The sequence below is a fragment of the Hyperolius riggenbachi genome, chromosome 4, assembly GCF_040937935.1.
Source record: "Hyperolius riggenbachi isolate aHypRig1 chromosome 4, aHypRig1.pri, whole genome shotgun sequence".
Classification (NCBI taxonomy): Eukaryota; Metazoa; Chordata; class Amphibia; order Anura; family Hyperoliidae; genus Hyperolius; species Hyperolius riggenbachi.
In genome coordinates this window covers 407503561-407515768 of record NC_090649.1, presented here as the reverse complement: position 1 = coordinate 407515768, position 12208 = coordinate 407503561, and the positions used below count along the sequence as shown (strand labels likewise).

Genomic DNA, 12208 nt, shown 5'->3' with positions numbered 1-12208 from the left:
ATTTTTCATGAAATTGAAAGTTTCTGCTGTGGTAAGCCAATAAATATGCAGAAAAAAAGGGAAAAGATCAGATGACTTGGACGTGCCATTGTGCAGTTTGGGGAAGTGTTTAACACAGCAGAGTAGTGTTTGTCATTTTTAAATGGTTTTGTTGTTTTGCTATTTTTTTTTTATCTTTGGTGGATAAATTAATTCGATCCCTAATTTGTCTGGTCTGGTATTTTGGAAAGAATGCTGAACAACTCAATATGGCATAAAAGATATTAAGACCTCATTTTCCATGGCTCGAGGGAAGCTAGCAATTGTTGCCTTCTTTATGACGTTCAACACAGTTTGTCCCCAGTTGCTTAAAATCAAGAGAACAGCCTCAAAGTTTTATTTATTTATTTATTTATTACATCTTTTTTTTTTTCCTTTACATAATTTACCCTGGATCCAGTACAAAAACGTTGAAGTTACACAAAACTATTGCTCTTGCTTCTTTTTTCAATACGTAGAATGAATTACTTTATGCGTGGATATAAAAACAAGTATAATTTAATGAGGAACTGCAGTGAAAATAACATAATTAATCAAATTGCTTATTTTTTACAATATTAATTTATAGATTATTTAGTCAGTGTTTGCCAATTGCAAAGCCCCTTCTACACCATACAATTTTTTGTCAGATTCGATTCAATCCATTGATTTGATTCAATTCAATCTGACACGTCCGATCGGGATTCGTTTCAATTCGATTCAATTTGCCATTGCAAAACAATGGCAAATTGAATCGAATCGAATCCCGATCAAACATGTCGTATTGAATCGAATCAATGAAGCGAATCGGAAAAAAAATGTATGGTGTAGATGGAGCTTAAAATGTTTCCTCTCCCTGATTTACATTCTGAAATTTATCACCAGTAGTGACATTGTTAGTTCTGCCAGGTGATCTATACAGAACGTTACTGAGGGCTCTATGCACAGAGAGAGGTATTGCTTGCTTGGTAGTTGGAAAAAGCTGTTATTTCCCACAATGCAATGAGGTTCACAGACAGCAAACTGTCAGAACCATGGTCCTGACATCACACTGGGGGAGGAGTTTCACCACAATATCAGCCATACAGATGTCTCTAATGATCTATTTAAGAAAAGGTAAATATTTCTCATGGGAAAGGAGGAATCAGCTACAGATTGGGATGAAGTTAAATCCTGGGTTAAAGTTCCCAGAAAATTGTCATTATTTCTGAATATTTATTAAAGTGTCAATCAGCTGAACAAAAGTCACTTTTTAGAGACAATGCTGCTTTTATATGATCACTGGAAATGTGTTATTTTATTGGCAATTTACCATATTTATAAAGCGATGATCACACCACAGTAGGCTTTATACATTGCTAAATACCATTTGCCACTGGAGATTCAGGGAATGCCATGGGCTGCAATGGAGACCAGTGGTGCTCGATTCAGTTTAAGTCAAACACAAACTCCATGCAGATTTTGTCCTGGCTGGGGTTTGAACCTTGATATCTCTAATACTTGGCAATACTGCTACTCACATAGCCACCATCTTGCCATTAATGTGGGCCACATACTGTTCAGGGTAATTGCTTGACTACACACTCCCAAGACACAGCTAAGGGAATTATGGAATAGACCACTGATACCATCTTTCTGAGGGGAAGAAGTTGCTATAACATACAGTAGGTTATCCCATGATGTAGTGTGTCTGTCTGAATGTTTTTGCAGTAGGTCTGGAGGAAAGGTAATGTGATGACATCATCTGGTGAAATTTAAAGAGAATCTGTACTCTAAAATTCTTACAATAAAAACCATACCATTCTATTCATTATGTTCTCCTGGGCCCCTCTGTGCTGTTTCTGCCACTCCCTGCTGCTATCCTGGCTTGTAATTGCCAATTTTAGGCAGTGTTTACAAACAAAAGACATGGCTGCTAACCAGAGTGTGATAGGCTGAGAGGAGAGCTTGGAGAGGGTGTGTAAAGCTTCTGCCTATCACAAGCAGTGCTGCACATTCCACACATTCCAGCCTGAGCCCGACAGAGCCGACAGAGGAAAGAAGATAAGATTTATTACAGAGACAGTGCAACTAGAAAAGGCTGCAGTATGCCAGAGCACATTAGAACAGGTATAGGAACTTATAGGATAGAAGAAATAAGGCTCAACATTTTGTTACAGAGTCTCTTTAAGGCATATAACAGTCCTTCAAAAAATAGCATCCTCCCTCCGATCTGACTGCTGACAAGCATTTCCTACACTTCATTCCATCTTCACTTCTACAGAATAAAGTGATCCTGGGAGTAAGGTTGCTGTGTTCGGAATACACATGACAGCCTTATTGTAAACATTAAATAATATTTTTGCCTTAAGTTAGCCTACAGGCTCTAGAGAATGATTATCCTGGCATGACCTGCCTTCTTACAGTGTAAACATAGGCATAAAACAATCCTTATGAAACCATCTTTATATAGCTCAAGTATTATAACAAGCTATATTACTCAGCCTTATCTGTGATTAGGCTGGCGTTTCCCAGGTCACTGCTCAGTAGCTCTGCATACTTCACTGTCAAACGTGCCTTGCTTTGCTCTCTGCTGTAAACTAGAGTTGAAGGGTGGCATTCAGTAACAATTGGCTTGTGCAGTTATGATATATGTTACATAGATAAAGGGTACCTGTGGAGAAAAAAGTGCCCCAAATGGGTGCTCACCTTGGAAGAGGGAAGCCTCTGAGTTCTCCTTTGGGGCGACTCTTTCCGACAAAGCCTGAGTGGGTCCATGCTACTGCGCAGGTGCAGTGTGGCCACGTGGCTGTGATCTTTGGATGTCTCAGTCAGGGGCCAGGGCCACAAAGGCTTGGGCCTTGGGCAGCTGCAGCCAAAGGGGACACCTGAACATAAAAGAGGAGTTGCTACATAGGAAAGAGGAGGCTGAAAATGGGGAGCAACACATGGAAAAGGGGGAAACTGATGCCCAAGGAAGCTGTTCATCATAGAGAGGGGCTACACTTGATGCTTGATACACATGGGAGAGGGGGCTGCACATGGAATGGGAGGGGTGCTTCTGCACAAATAAAGGGGAGCCACGACATACTTGGCCTAAAGATACACACGCATGTCTGATTTTTCCAATCGACCGATCGTTTAGACCGTTTGTTTGGACTTCAAATCAGGCGTGTGTACAAATTATCGTTCAGTTGATAACGCTGGTTTTTGACGGATCCGATCGGTGGATCGGTCAAGACCAGTCTTATCTGCTGAACGATCGTTTGTACGCACGCCCGATTTGACATCCAAATGACCGGTCTGAACAGCCGGTCGTTTGGAAAAATCAGACGTGTGTATGTACCTTTAGGGCACACAAAGTATAAATCCAACCCTGGTCTCACCACAGGCTTCCTTCTCCCAAGGTAAGTGTCCAAAATGTCAGGTTGCAAACCTCACAGATTTGCTTTAAAAGATATTTTGAATGAAACTTCTTTCCATGTACACTTGGATTGACTGGGCATTTATGTCCATCTCATGAGACATCGCATGAGAATGGAGACATCCCTTGTGCAGGCTTATTGTGGGAGGAGAAGCATAGGGTTCTTCACAGAACATCCAATCCAACCAATTTTTTCCCCTCTTCTAGGAGTAGTAAGGGACAACTGGGCGGACTATACAAATATACCGTATGGATTACAGCCAGTTTAGGTGACAGTCATTCAAAGTCTTTAATATCTCTTTAGTCTTTCTTAGCTGGTCATGCACAAAAACGTGTTAATTACAAAATGTAAGATCAGACGACTCAGTTGTAAAATATCTGGTCAGAAGTCAGTACACTGTCCACTTTCTGCATAAAAGACTGCTAATGACTGTAATCTTTTCAGAGAGACACATATATAAGTACTGAATACTTGATCTGCTTACATAGTACATGTATTGTACTGTCCACATTTTGATTTCAGTGAATGTTATATAGTAAATGAAGAGAATTATGTTCCTGGTGGGGCCATGTCTTTTGCCCAAAGTTTAGGCTAAATCCTGATGTCATTTCTGCCCTTTACTTTTTTTTCTTTTCTCCTCTAATCGCTGAGTCACCTCAGCCTTGGTTGTAAACACAAGTGAGCAAAGGATCATGTTTCAGATAAGCAGCTAGGCAGGGAAATAAATAGAAGAGGAGGAATATATTATAGATAAAAAGAACCCCTAGTGTGCAACTGTTTGGCACTGACTACTAAAGGGCCAGTGCTCCTTAAGTATGTGATAACTCCAAATCATAACAGCAAAAAAAGTTTTGAAAGTTTTGAATGCAGGATTAGCATCTTTATCACTTAATACACTCAGACCAGTTGCTGTTGAAATTTGATTTTTATGGTGACAATCTCGCTTTAAGTAAAAAGAGGCCTTGGACCAAAATTAACATGGGGCCTCTCACATTTTACTCTAAAGTTGCTGTGACCTCTGCAGTCTATAACTTGGGGCCCCGAAGGAACTTGGCACCCTGGGTAATTGCCTAGTTTCCCCCTTATGAATGCTCCAGCCATGGTTACAGACCTTCTCAATCACTGTTCATTTACCAGTTTACCAGTGGTCTCCCTCTCCAGGTAACCTTAGTAAATCAGGATAAATGTGCTCAGAGTTTTCTATCTGACCTTATACCGCAATAAAATGAGTGAAAGCTCACAATGGAGATCTCATGCGGCGTTGCTTACCCTGCGCTGGGAAGATAAATAAGCATTCACAGAAGTACATCAGTGCTTACAAAGAGGCCGTGATTGTCCCCTTGTAAAAATAAGCAAATCAGGCTGGCTTTTCCCGGGCTGACGTATTCTTTACACCTCTTAAAGACGGCATTGTACAATAAGTCAGAAGAATGGTGGAATGCTTTTAAAAACAACAGGACAGCATACAGTGAAACGTGGATCAGCGAATAGCAGGCAGGCATGCAAGAAATGTTAGGGCATGTCTAATCCGACTTAGCAAATAATGCTAATGGAATTAAAAGCTAGCCTAAGCAGCGTGTTCCTCTACAGAAACGCACAGCTCACAGGTGATGGCTTTTAGCGCTATTGCAAACTCGCAGATACGTATAGGTGTTGTAAACAAAGGTATATTATTGTTGGCAGGTCCTACTTATATCTACGCTAATACCCTTTTGTGGAAGCTAAAAATCTATTCACACATTAAATATTGACATTATGTGTATCCAAAGCAAAGCCTGTTATTTTATTTTATTTTATTTTTTTCTTTAAAAACTAAGAGAAGCAAAATAAATGGACTATTGTCTAGTGGGTGCTGGTGGAAAGGGTATAGGTTCAGTTGAAAGTACTTCCAGACACAATTTCTTATTTCTCATTTCCTTTCGGCATTTTCCCATCAGATGTTCCTGGGCATGGTCCTTTCAACTACTAACAATGCTTTCATACATTTTCTGTACAGTAGTTTTCCTATCTTTCACATCTTGTTTTAGTTACACATATATTATGGGCCCGATCCAATTAACTTTTTCTCCTAAGTTTTCTCCTAGGAGATAATTTTCCTCTTCTGTTTAAGATAACTTTGCAGCACTCTGCAATAGGAAAAGTACCAAAAAGTAGGAGAAAAAGTACTGTTGAAGTTATTCTGAGTATGTTCTTGCTTGTTGGTGGCTTAAAAAGCATTTTATTGATAAGATGTGAAAATATCACCTAGGAGAAAGCGGGAATTGGATCGGGACTTAGTCTCTGAGAAGGATATATAGTTGAAGAGAGTAATAGCCGCAATGCTTTTATCCAACCGGTTGTAACTTCTTACATCCTGAGTGGCACTCACACTTGACCATGAGATATAAACAAGACACAGAACTTTTATATCGGGCTTTTCTCCCGACAGACTCAAAGCGCCAGAACTGCAGCCACTAGGGCACGCTCTATAGGCAGTAGCAGTGTTAGGGAGTCTTGCCTCCTCACTGAATAGGTGCTTGCTTACTGAACAGGAAGAGCTGAAATTCAAACCCTGGTCTTCTGTGTCAGAGCCAGGACCCTTAGCAAGTACACTATCAAGCCACTGCTATAGCTATAGCTAATTTGCCACTTAATGCAAACCTGAACGGAAAATAATTAATAATTCATTGTATGTATAGTATTAAAAGTAATTAGAACTTTCCAGGAGTCTCCTATTAGTTTTTTTTTCTAACTCTGAAGTATAATCAGCAGCCATGTCAGTGTGACAGAATCTGGTTTATTCAGCTCTCATACAAAGAAATAATTACATTTTCAACATTATCCTGGAGTTTTTATCCAGCCAAATAAAGTGTTGTGGCTTCTGTTCCAGAGAGCTGCCCTGGTTTTACATTGCACAAATAAAGCACTGCTTTACTAACCCTTGACATAAAAAAGACATAGAAAGAACACAAGAAACATAAAAATAACACAGACAAGTTCTAAGTAGGAATAATATGATCCTTTTAAAGTCCTTTTCAGGATTCATACTTTTTGTACCCCTGCTTATCACATCAAGTCACATCACATGCCACTTCAGGTATACACTATAGTAAACCTGTTGCAGTGATACACAGAAACATATAATAAAAATAAGTAATTCAAAGTTATGTTCAGTAAAAAATGCACATGGGGCATAACCATAGGGGAGCAGCTCCTGCAATTGCAACTGAGGAAGCAGGGTTTCGGGGGGCCTCCAACTACTAGACTTCCCTTTGTCTGATACAGGGTACTATACTTCAGGTGTTTTTGTGGCTACACGTTATCGTTGTGAAGATCGTGATTGTTTTATGACCTCTGCATAATGAGTCCCACGGCCACGAAATGCACCAAGGGGAGGCAATGGGGTGTAAACATTGGAGGGTCCATCAAAGTTAAAGTTTCACTGGGAGGGTCCCATGAATTGTAGTTACACCACTGACTGCACATCAAAGTTAATATACTACGTTGATGCTTTTTTTTGTGGCTCAGTCATGGTGCATAAACATTATAGGAGTTATCATGTAGAAATGTCCAAAATATGCTGGAGTACACTTCTGATAACATTATGGTAGTAAATAGTTTTTATCATTCAGTGGCTTCTCCACCTGTGTGTTACTGGTCGTGTTTGCAGCAACGCGCACACAAGGACATCAGAAGTACAATGACTACACTGTCTAATGTTTCCAACCATGTGTTGCAATTCAGCATGGTGAGACAATGCATGGTTGCATGCAATTTTGTGAAAAACACAGTACGCTCCCATTCATGATTAGTGGATGGGATCTGCATTGCAGTAGAGGGCAGCACAAGTGCTGTGCATTGTTATGGCCACTGGTGATGCACGCAGCATACAAGGGGCCTAACACTGACCAGTCTAGTTTTCTTGAAACTGAATAACGTCCAGTTCAGTCTGTGTCTGTTGCTCTGCATTTTGATGGTTCGGGTGGCCGGTTATGCCTTATCAGGTGTGTAACTAAAAACTATGGGGCCCCCTGGCTAAACTTTGATGGGGCTCTTGCCAATCTCACACCACTAACCGTCTCCCCACTTGTTGAACCCCACAGCCTAAGGCTCAACTGCCAGGGCTCAAGTAAAAAATGTATGACCATCATAGCAAGACTGGTCACAACTCCACACAATCTGGAGAACAGACACCTGTTTCAAAAAGAGGGACAGTAGATCGTTAGAGGCCCCCACAACCCTGGATCCCCCTGTTGTTGCAGGGTCTACTCCCCCACAGTTACACCTCTGCACTTGAGTTTGCTGTGGTCCATTGCAGAAAAATCGGACTGCATGCATTTTTCTGGATGACGGATTGCATTGCCATAAATTTGATGAAACACATACTGCAAACCCAGCAATGGACCCTGTCAGTGTTGACAGCACGTCCATCCAAATAGAGAGTATGGTCCTGTTTTTGTGGGAACCCAGTCTAAAGCACAGATATCTTGTTGTATAACAAGTTTTCCTGGTGTTACTTTAATTTTCACATTCATACACTTTTCTGAGGTAAAGAGAAGTATTGCCGCTTTGGAGTTGCACTCCGTACAAAGTTGTCTTGTACTCCAATTATCTGATGCGGTTCATCCAAGTGCGCTCTCTGGTCATGCCTTCAAGTACCGAAATCCATTTGTTAAAATTCCTCACAAGCTCCTCGCAGGAAACGGCTCTGATCTCCACGAGTATTGAACATGCTCCTTTAAAATGGCTAATTATCATCTTTTAATAAGTCGTTTAGCGTGATGTAATTCTGCCGAGCGAAGAACGTTTAGGTTCTCATAGGAAATCTTAAACCTCAATTAACCATAACATTAATTAAAAAAAAGCCTTTTGAATAAGAGCATTTGGCCTCTTGTCTCGTGATTAGACTTAGACAGTTATGGTAATGTCAAGGAAAATACACCGTTAAATGACCTTAAATTGGCGCCTGTTCAAAATCCCAGCATTTTCATTGATGAGTCAGTGTGGAGGATCCGGGTCGCGGCTCCAAAAGGGACTTTTTTTTTCTTTCTATACCTTATTTGGAAAACTGTAAATTAATTTTAGAGCTACTGTGAGCAACAGCTTATACAATTGCCTGTTGGCATGATACTTGCTTGATTTTTTTTTTGCTCCCTCCTACTGTGTGCCAGTTGAAGATAAAACTAAATATCAACCAACAGGCAGGTTTCCTAATAGCCATTTCTCCGCTTGGCTAATTCTTATAATTGGTATGTCTGCATGGCCTAATAACTAGATGATGTAGTATACAACTAATAAAAGAAAGACACACCTCAACCATTCTCTTTTTTTTTGCTCTTAATTGTTGACTGCATGCTGGCATTTTTATTCGCCAACAAAAGGGGTCTCTAATCAAGGGTTGAAAATCTCTCTCTTTATTATCTTGCAGCACCCCTACCCTTCAGAAGAACAGAAAAAACAGTTGGCACAAGACACAGGTCTCACCATACTTCAAGTGAACAATTGGTGAGTAATTTGACTGTTTTTTGAGTGTTTATGTACAATCAGTGCTCCAGCCTCTGGCAACCTGCAGCTAATCATTTGTGTTACTCTGGCACGCCCTGTAATTGCCTACTTTCCCTCGTAGTTTACTGATGCAAAAGTAATACCGCCTAGAGAATGTTTCCAGTGATGTGGATTCTAATACTGCTGCACCAATGTAACTGTGTTCTGCGACTTCTTAAAGGAGCACTCTAGGAAAAAGATAACGTTCAGCAATAAACACCCAAAGTGAAAAAAAAATGCTCTTTACCTACATTTGTTTTTGATATTATTTTGGACATACTCTGTGAAAGGGGAAAAAAAGTTTGAAACTCTTTGGCATTCAGGATCATGCTTCTGTAGGTTGCAGATGCCAGCTTTTTTTTTAAAGGGAACCTGAAGATTGCTAAAAAAACAAAAAAAAAGAGTTTCACTTACCTGGGGCCTCTGCCAGCCCCCCGCAGCTGTTCTGTGCCCGCGTATACCTGGAACGAGCCTCCGGTCCCCTGCTACGGCTCACTTTCTCTTTCACTGGTTTCCGTGCACTGTGCCTTCGCAGCCCTGGCCGCGAGCGTCCTCGCTAGCGCTTCTGTGGTCAGGAGTGTCCTGCGCAGGCGCAGTAGAGATTTTCTTGTACTGCACTTGCGCAGGACGCTCCCGGCCATGGGAGTGCGAATGAGAAGCTGCGCGGCCAGGGCCCCGCAGGCACAGTGGCCGCCGTCTTGTAAGTCGGCAGTAAAGAAATGAACCCGCGACAGAGTACTGGAGGATCTTTAGTACCGTCGCGGGACAGGACAGCTGCAGGGGGCTGGGAGAAACCAGGTAAGTGAATCTCTTTATTTAGCAATTTTCAGGTCCGCTTTAAGCTCAATACTCACCTCGCGACGGAAGGAAGATGGATCCAGCAACATCTCCATGACCAAGAGTTCTCCCAGATCTGTCTTCCGGTCAGCGGGTATACGCAACATCACTCAACGGCACACGATGGGTGCGAACAAGAGGGTAGTTATCGCTGCACAGCACTAAACGACGTTTGAGTGTTTGTGCACCTGTACCCACATCACGAGATCGAAGAAACAACCGCTCTTCACTCGTCGGTCGTCTGGAAAATCATCCGAAAAATTGCATTTACTGCCTTGAACTTTTTTCAAGCACATGCAGGGTTCACAGCAGAACTTGACATGTCTGGTGCTTGTACTTTATGCACCAACTGAAGGCATTCATTTGACCCCCAAGAGTTTGACTTCTTGAACCCTTTCTCATCACTGACATTGTAAGCAAGGCAGGATTTATACTTTTTCCACCCCTGAGCCAAGTCTGTTGGGGCCACTCTTCCCTGTGCAGCCCTTTCTCCCATGTGTGGCATATATGAACTTAAACCCCTCTCTTTCATGTACTACTCCCTTGGAAATCACCTTCCATTTTCATGTGTAGCTTCCCATTTGCAGCCTTCTCTTTCATATGTAGCAACCCCTATTTCATGCACAAGTTCCCCCTTGAGTTGCAGCTGCCCAAGGCATCAGCCCTTTCTAGAAATCCGGCCCTGATTGTAAATTTAAGGCAGGAAAAATCATGCGTGTTTTGCGCATGACTACACTAGCCATTGAAATCAATGGCCCCGCTAAGGAAATGTATGTCATTAGCGCACAGGTTTCTGCTGTTCTCCACACAACGCACACTTTCACAATTACAATGTATTCCGCCACATCTAAAAAAGCAAGGAACGAACGCAAACAATTGCGTATGGGAATTGCAATCCCAAACGTGAACACACTATGACAGAAACCCAGGATTTGCAGGGAAAAAATCCCCACCTAGCCGTATACGCTGAGATAAATATGTCAGCGCGCCAACTAGCTGTTCCACCCTTAAAGCACACCTGAACTGAGGTGATATGGTAAACTTGGTCAGTGATTGGCCAATCATAATTGAAAGTGTGTACCATGCTTTAGTATGAAAGCTAACCTACATAATTTGTCATTGTTTTCAAAATCTGTTAGAAGTGGGAAAATTGCCCAATTGTTGGCCAATCAAAATTGGATGTGTGTGCACACCCTTAGCCATAGACCCTGAACAAGCATGCAGATTAGGCGCTCTGACTGAAGTCTGATTGGATTAGCCACACGCTTGTTTCAGGTGTGTGATTCAGACACTAGAGCAGCAGGACAGCCTGGATATCCCTCTCGTGTCTGGTGTACTTTAACCTCCCCGGCGGTATGATTATTTCCGGATTTTAGGGTCTAAAAGCAGTGCAATTTTTTGCATGCTGTCAGACCCTAAAACCAGGAAAAAATCATGCCGCTAGAGAAATCTTCAACAGCCCAGCACTTACCTCCCTGGGATCCAGCGCTGCACTTCTCTTCCCGTCCTCCGGGTGGCACTGTAACCCTGTAGTGAGATTGCCATCTGTTGTCATGACAACAATTGGTGATCTCACCAGAGGGATGCAGAGCCTCCGAGGACAGGAAGGAGAATGGCTGCCAGCGTCTGGATCCCGGGGGAGACGCCTGCTGCACATAAGGCTCTGCTCAGGGCCGGTTCTAGTAACAGTGGAGCCCCTGGGCAAAATTAACTAAGGGGCCCCCTTAACAGGCACCCTTTGACCAAAAAGCAGCATTAGGGGCCCATTGTTGCAGCCAGAATTCCACCCAGGGCCCCTGAGCCAGCTGCTGACTGACCCCCCCCCCCCCCTGGCCCTAGTGAGCACAGTTAAGTTGGGGGGGAGACACCTGGGGGAGCCCTGGGCAATTACCCCCTTTGCCTCTATGGTAGTGCCGGCCCTGGCTCTGCTTAGACCTCCCAGCAGCTACCATGAGTCAGGCTCAAGGTTACCCCTCTGAGCTGCGGGCTCCCGCCCTGAGCCTGACTCGGGGTTACCGCCAGAGAGGTTATCTCTTCCCAAGAGTCACTCTATAAAAAATATATTCCATTTGTTGCTGTCTTTGTCATTCCTGGAGAGTTTTCCTGTGGATACATAGATGGCGACCCAGAAACTATAAAAATCCCCCAAAATACCTAACCCTAGTTTTTCCTAGAAAATAGCATGGAATGTTAGCAGTGACTCCAGGCATGGGTACGTGCTGGATGTGCCCTGTTTTTATAGGTGTGCCCTGGGGTGTATTTTTTCTTGGCATTGTAATAAACGATGACATTTGGCTGCGCTCCCCTCCAGTGTTAGCATAATATGTTGCATATCATATTTTCCTATCAGCCTCTGAAAAGCATGTGAGCAATGACAACAAGCATAAAGCAGGATTCTAGCAATAAGTAACAGGATAAGTAAACCA

General features: G+C 42.5%; 1 protein-coding gene across 2 annotated transcripts in view; it reads left to right on the top strand.

The window, feature by feature from the left end:
• Nucleotides 1-12208, top strand: part of MEIS1 (Meis homeobox 1) — a 224730-nt gene that overhangs the window by 175781 nt on the left and 36741 nt on the right. For both annotated transcript variants that reach the window (XM_068232322.1, XM_068232323.1), the window contains exon 9: nucleotides 8830-8906. In XM_068232322.1, the coding sequence (XP_068088423.1) occupies nucleotides 8830-8906 (77 nt within the window). The remainder of the gene's footprint in view (nucleotides 1-8829; nucleotides 8907-12208) is intronic.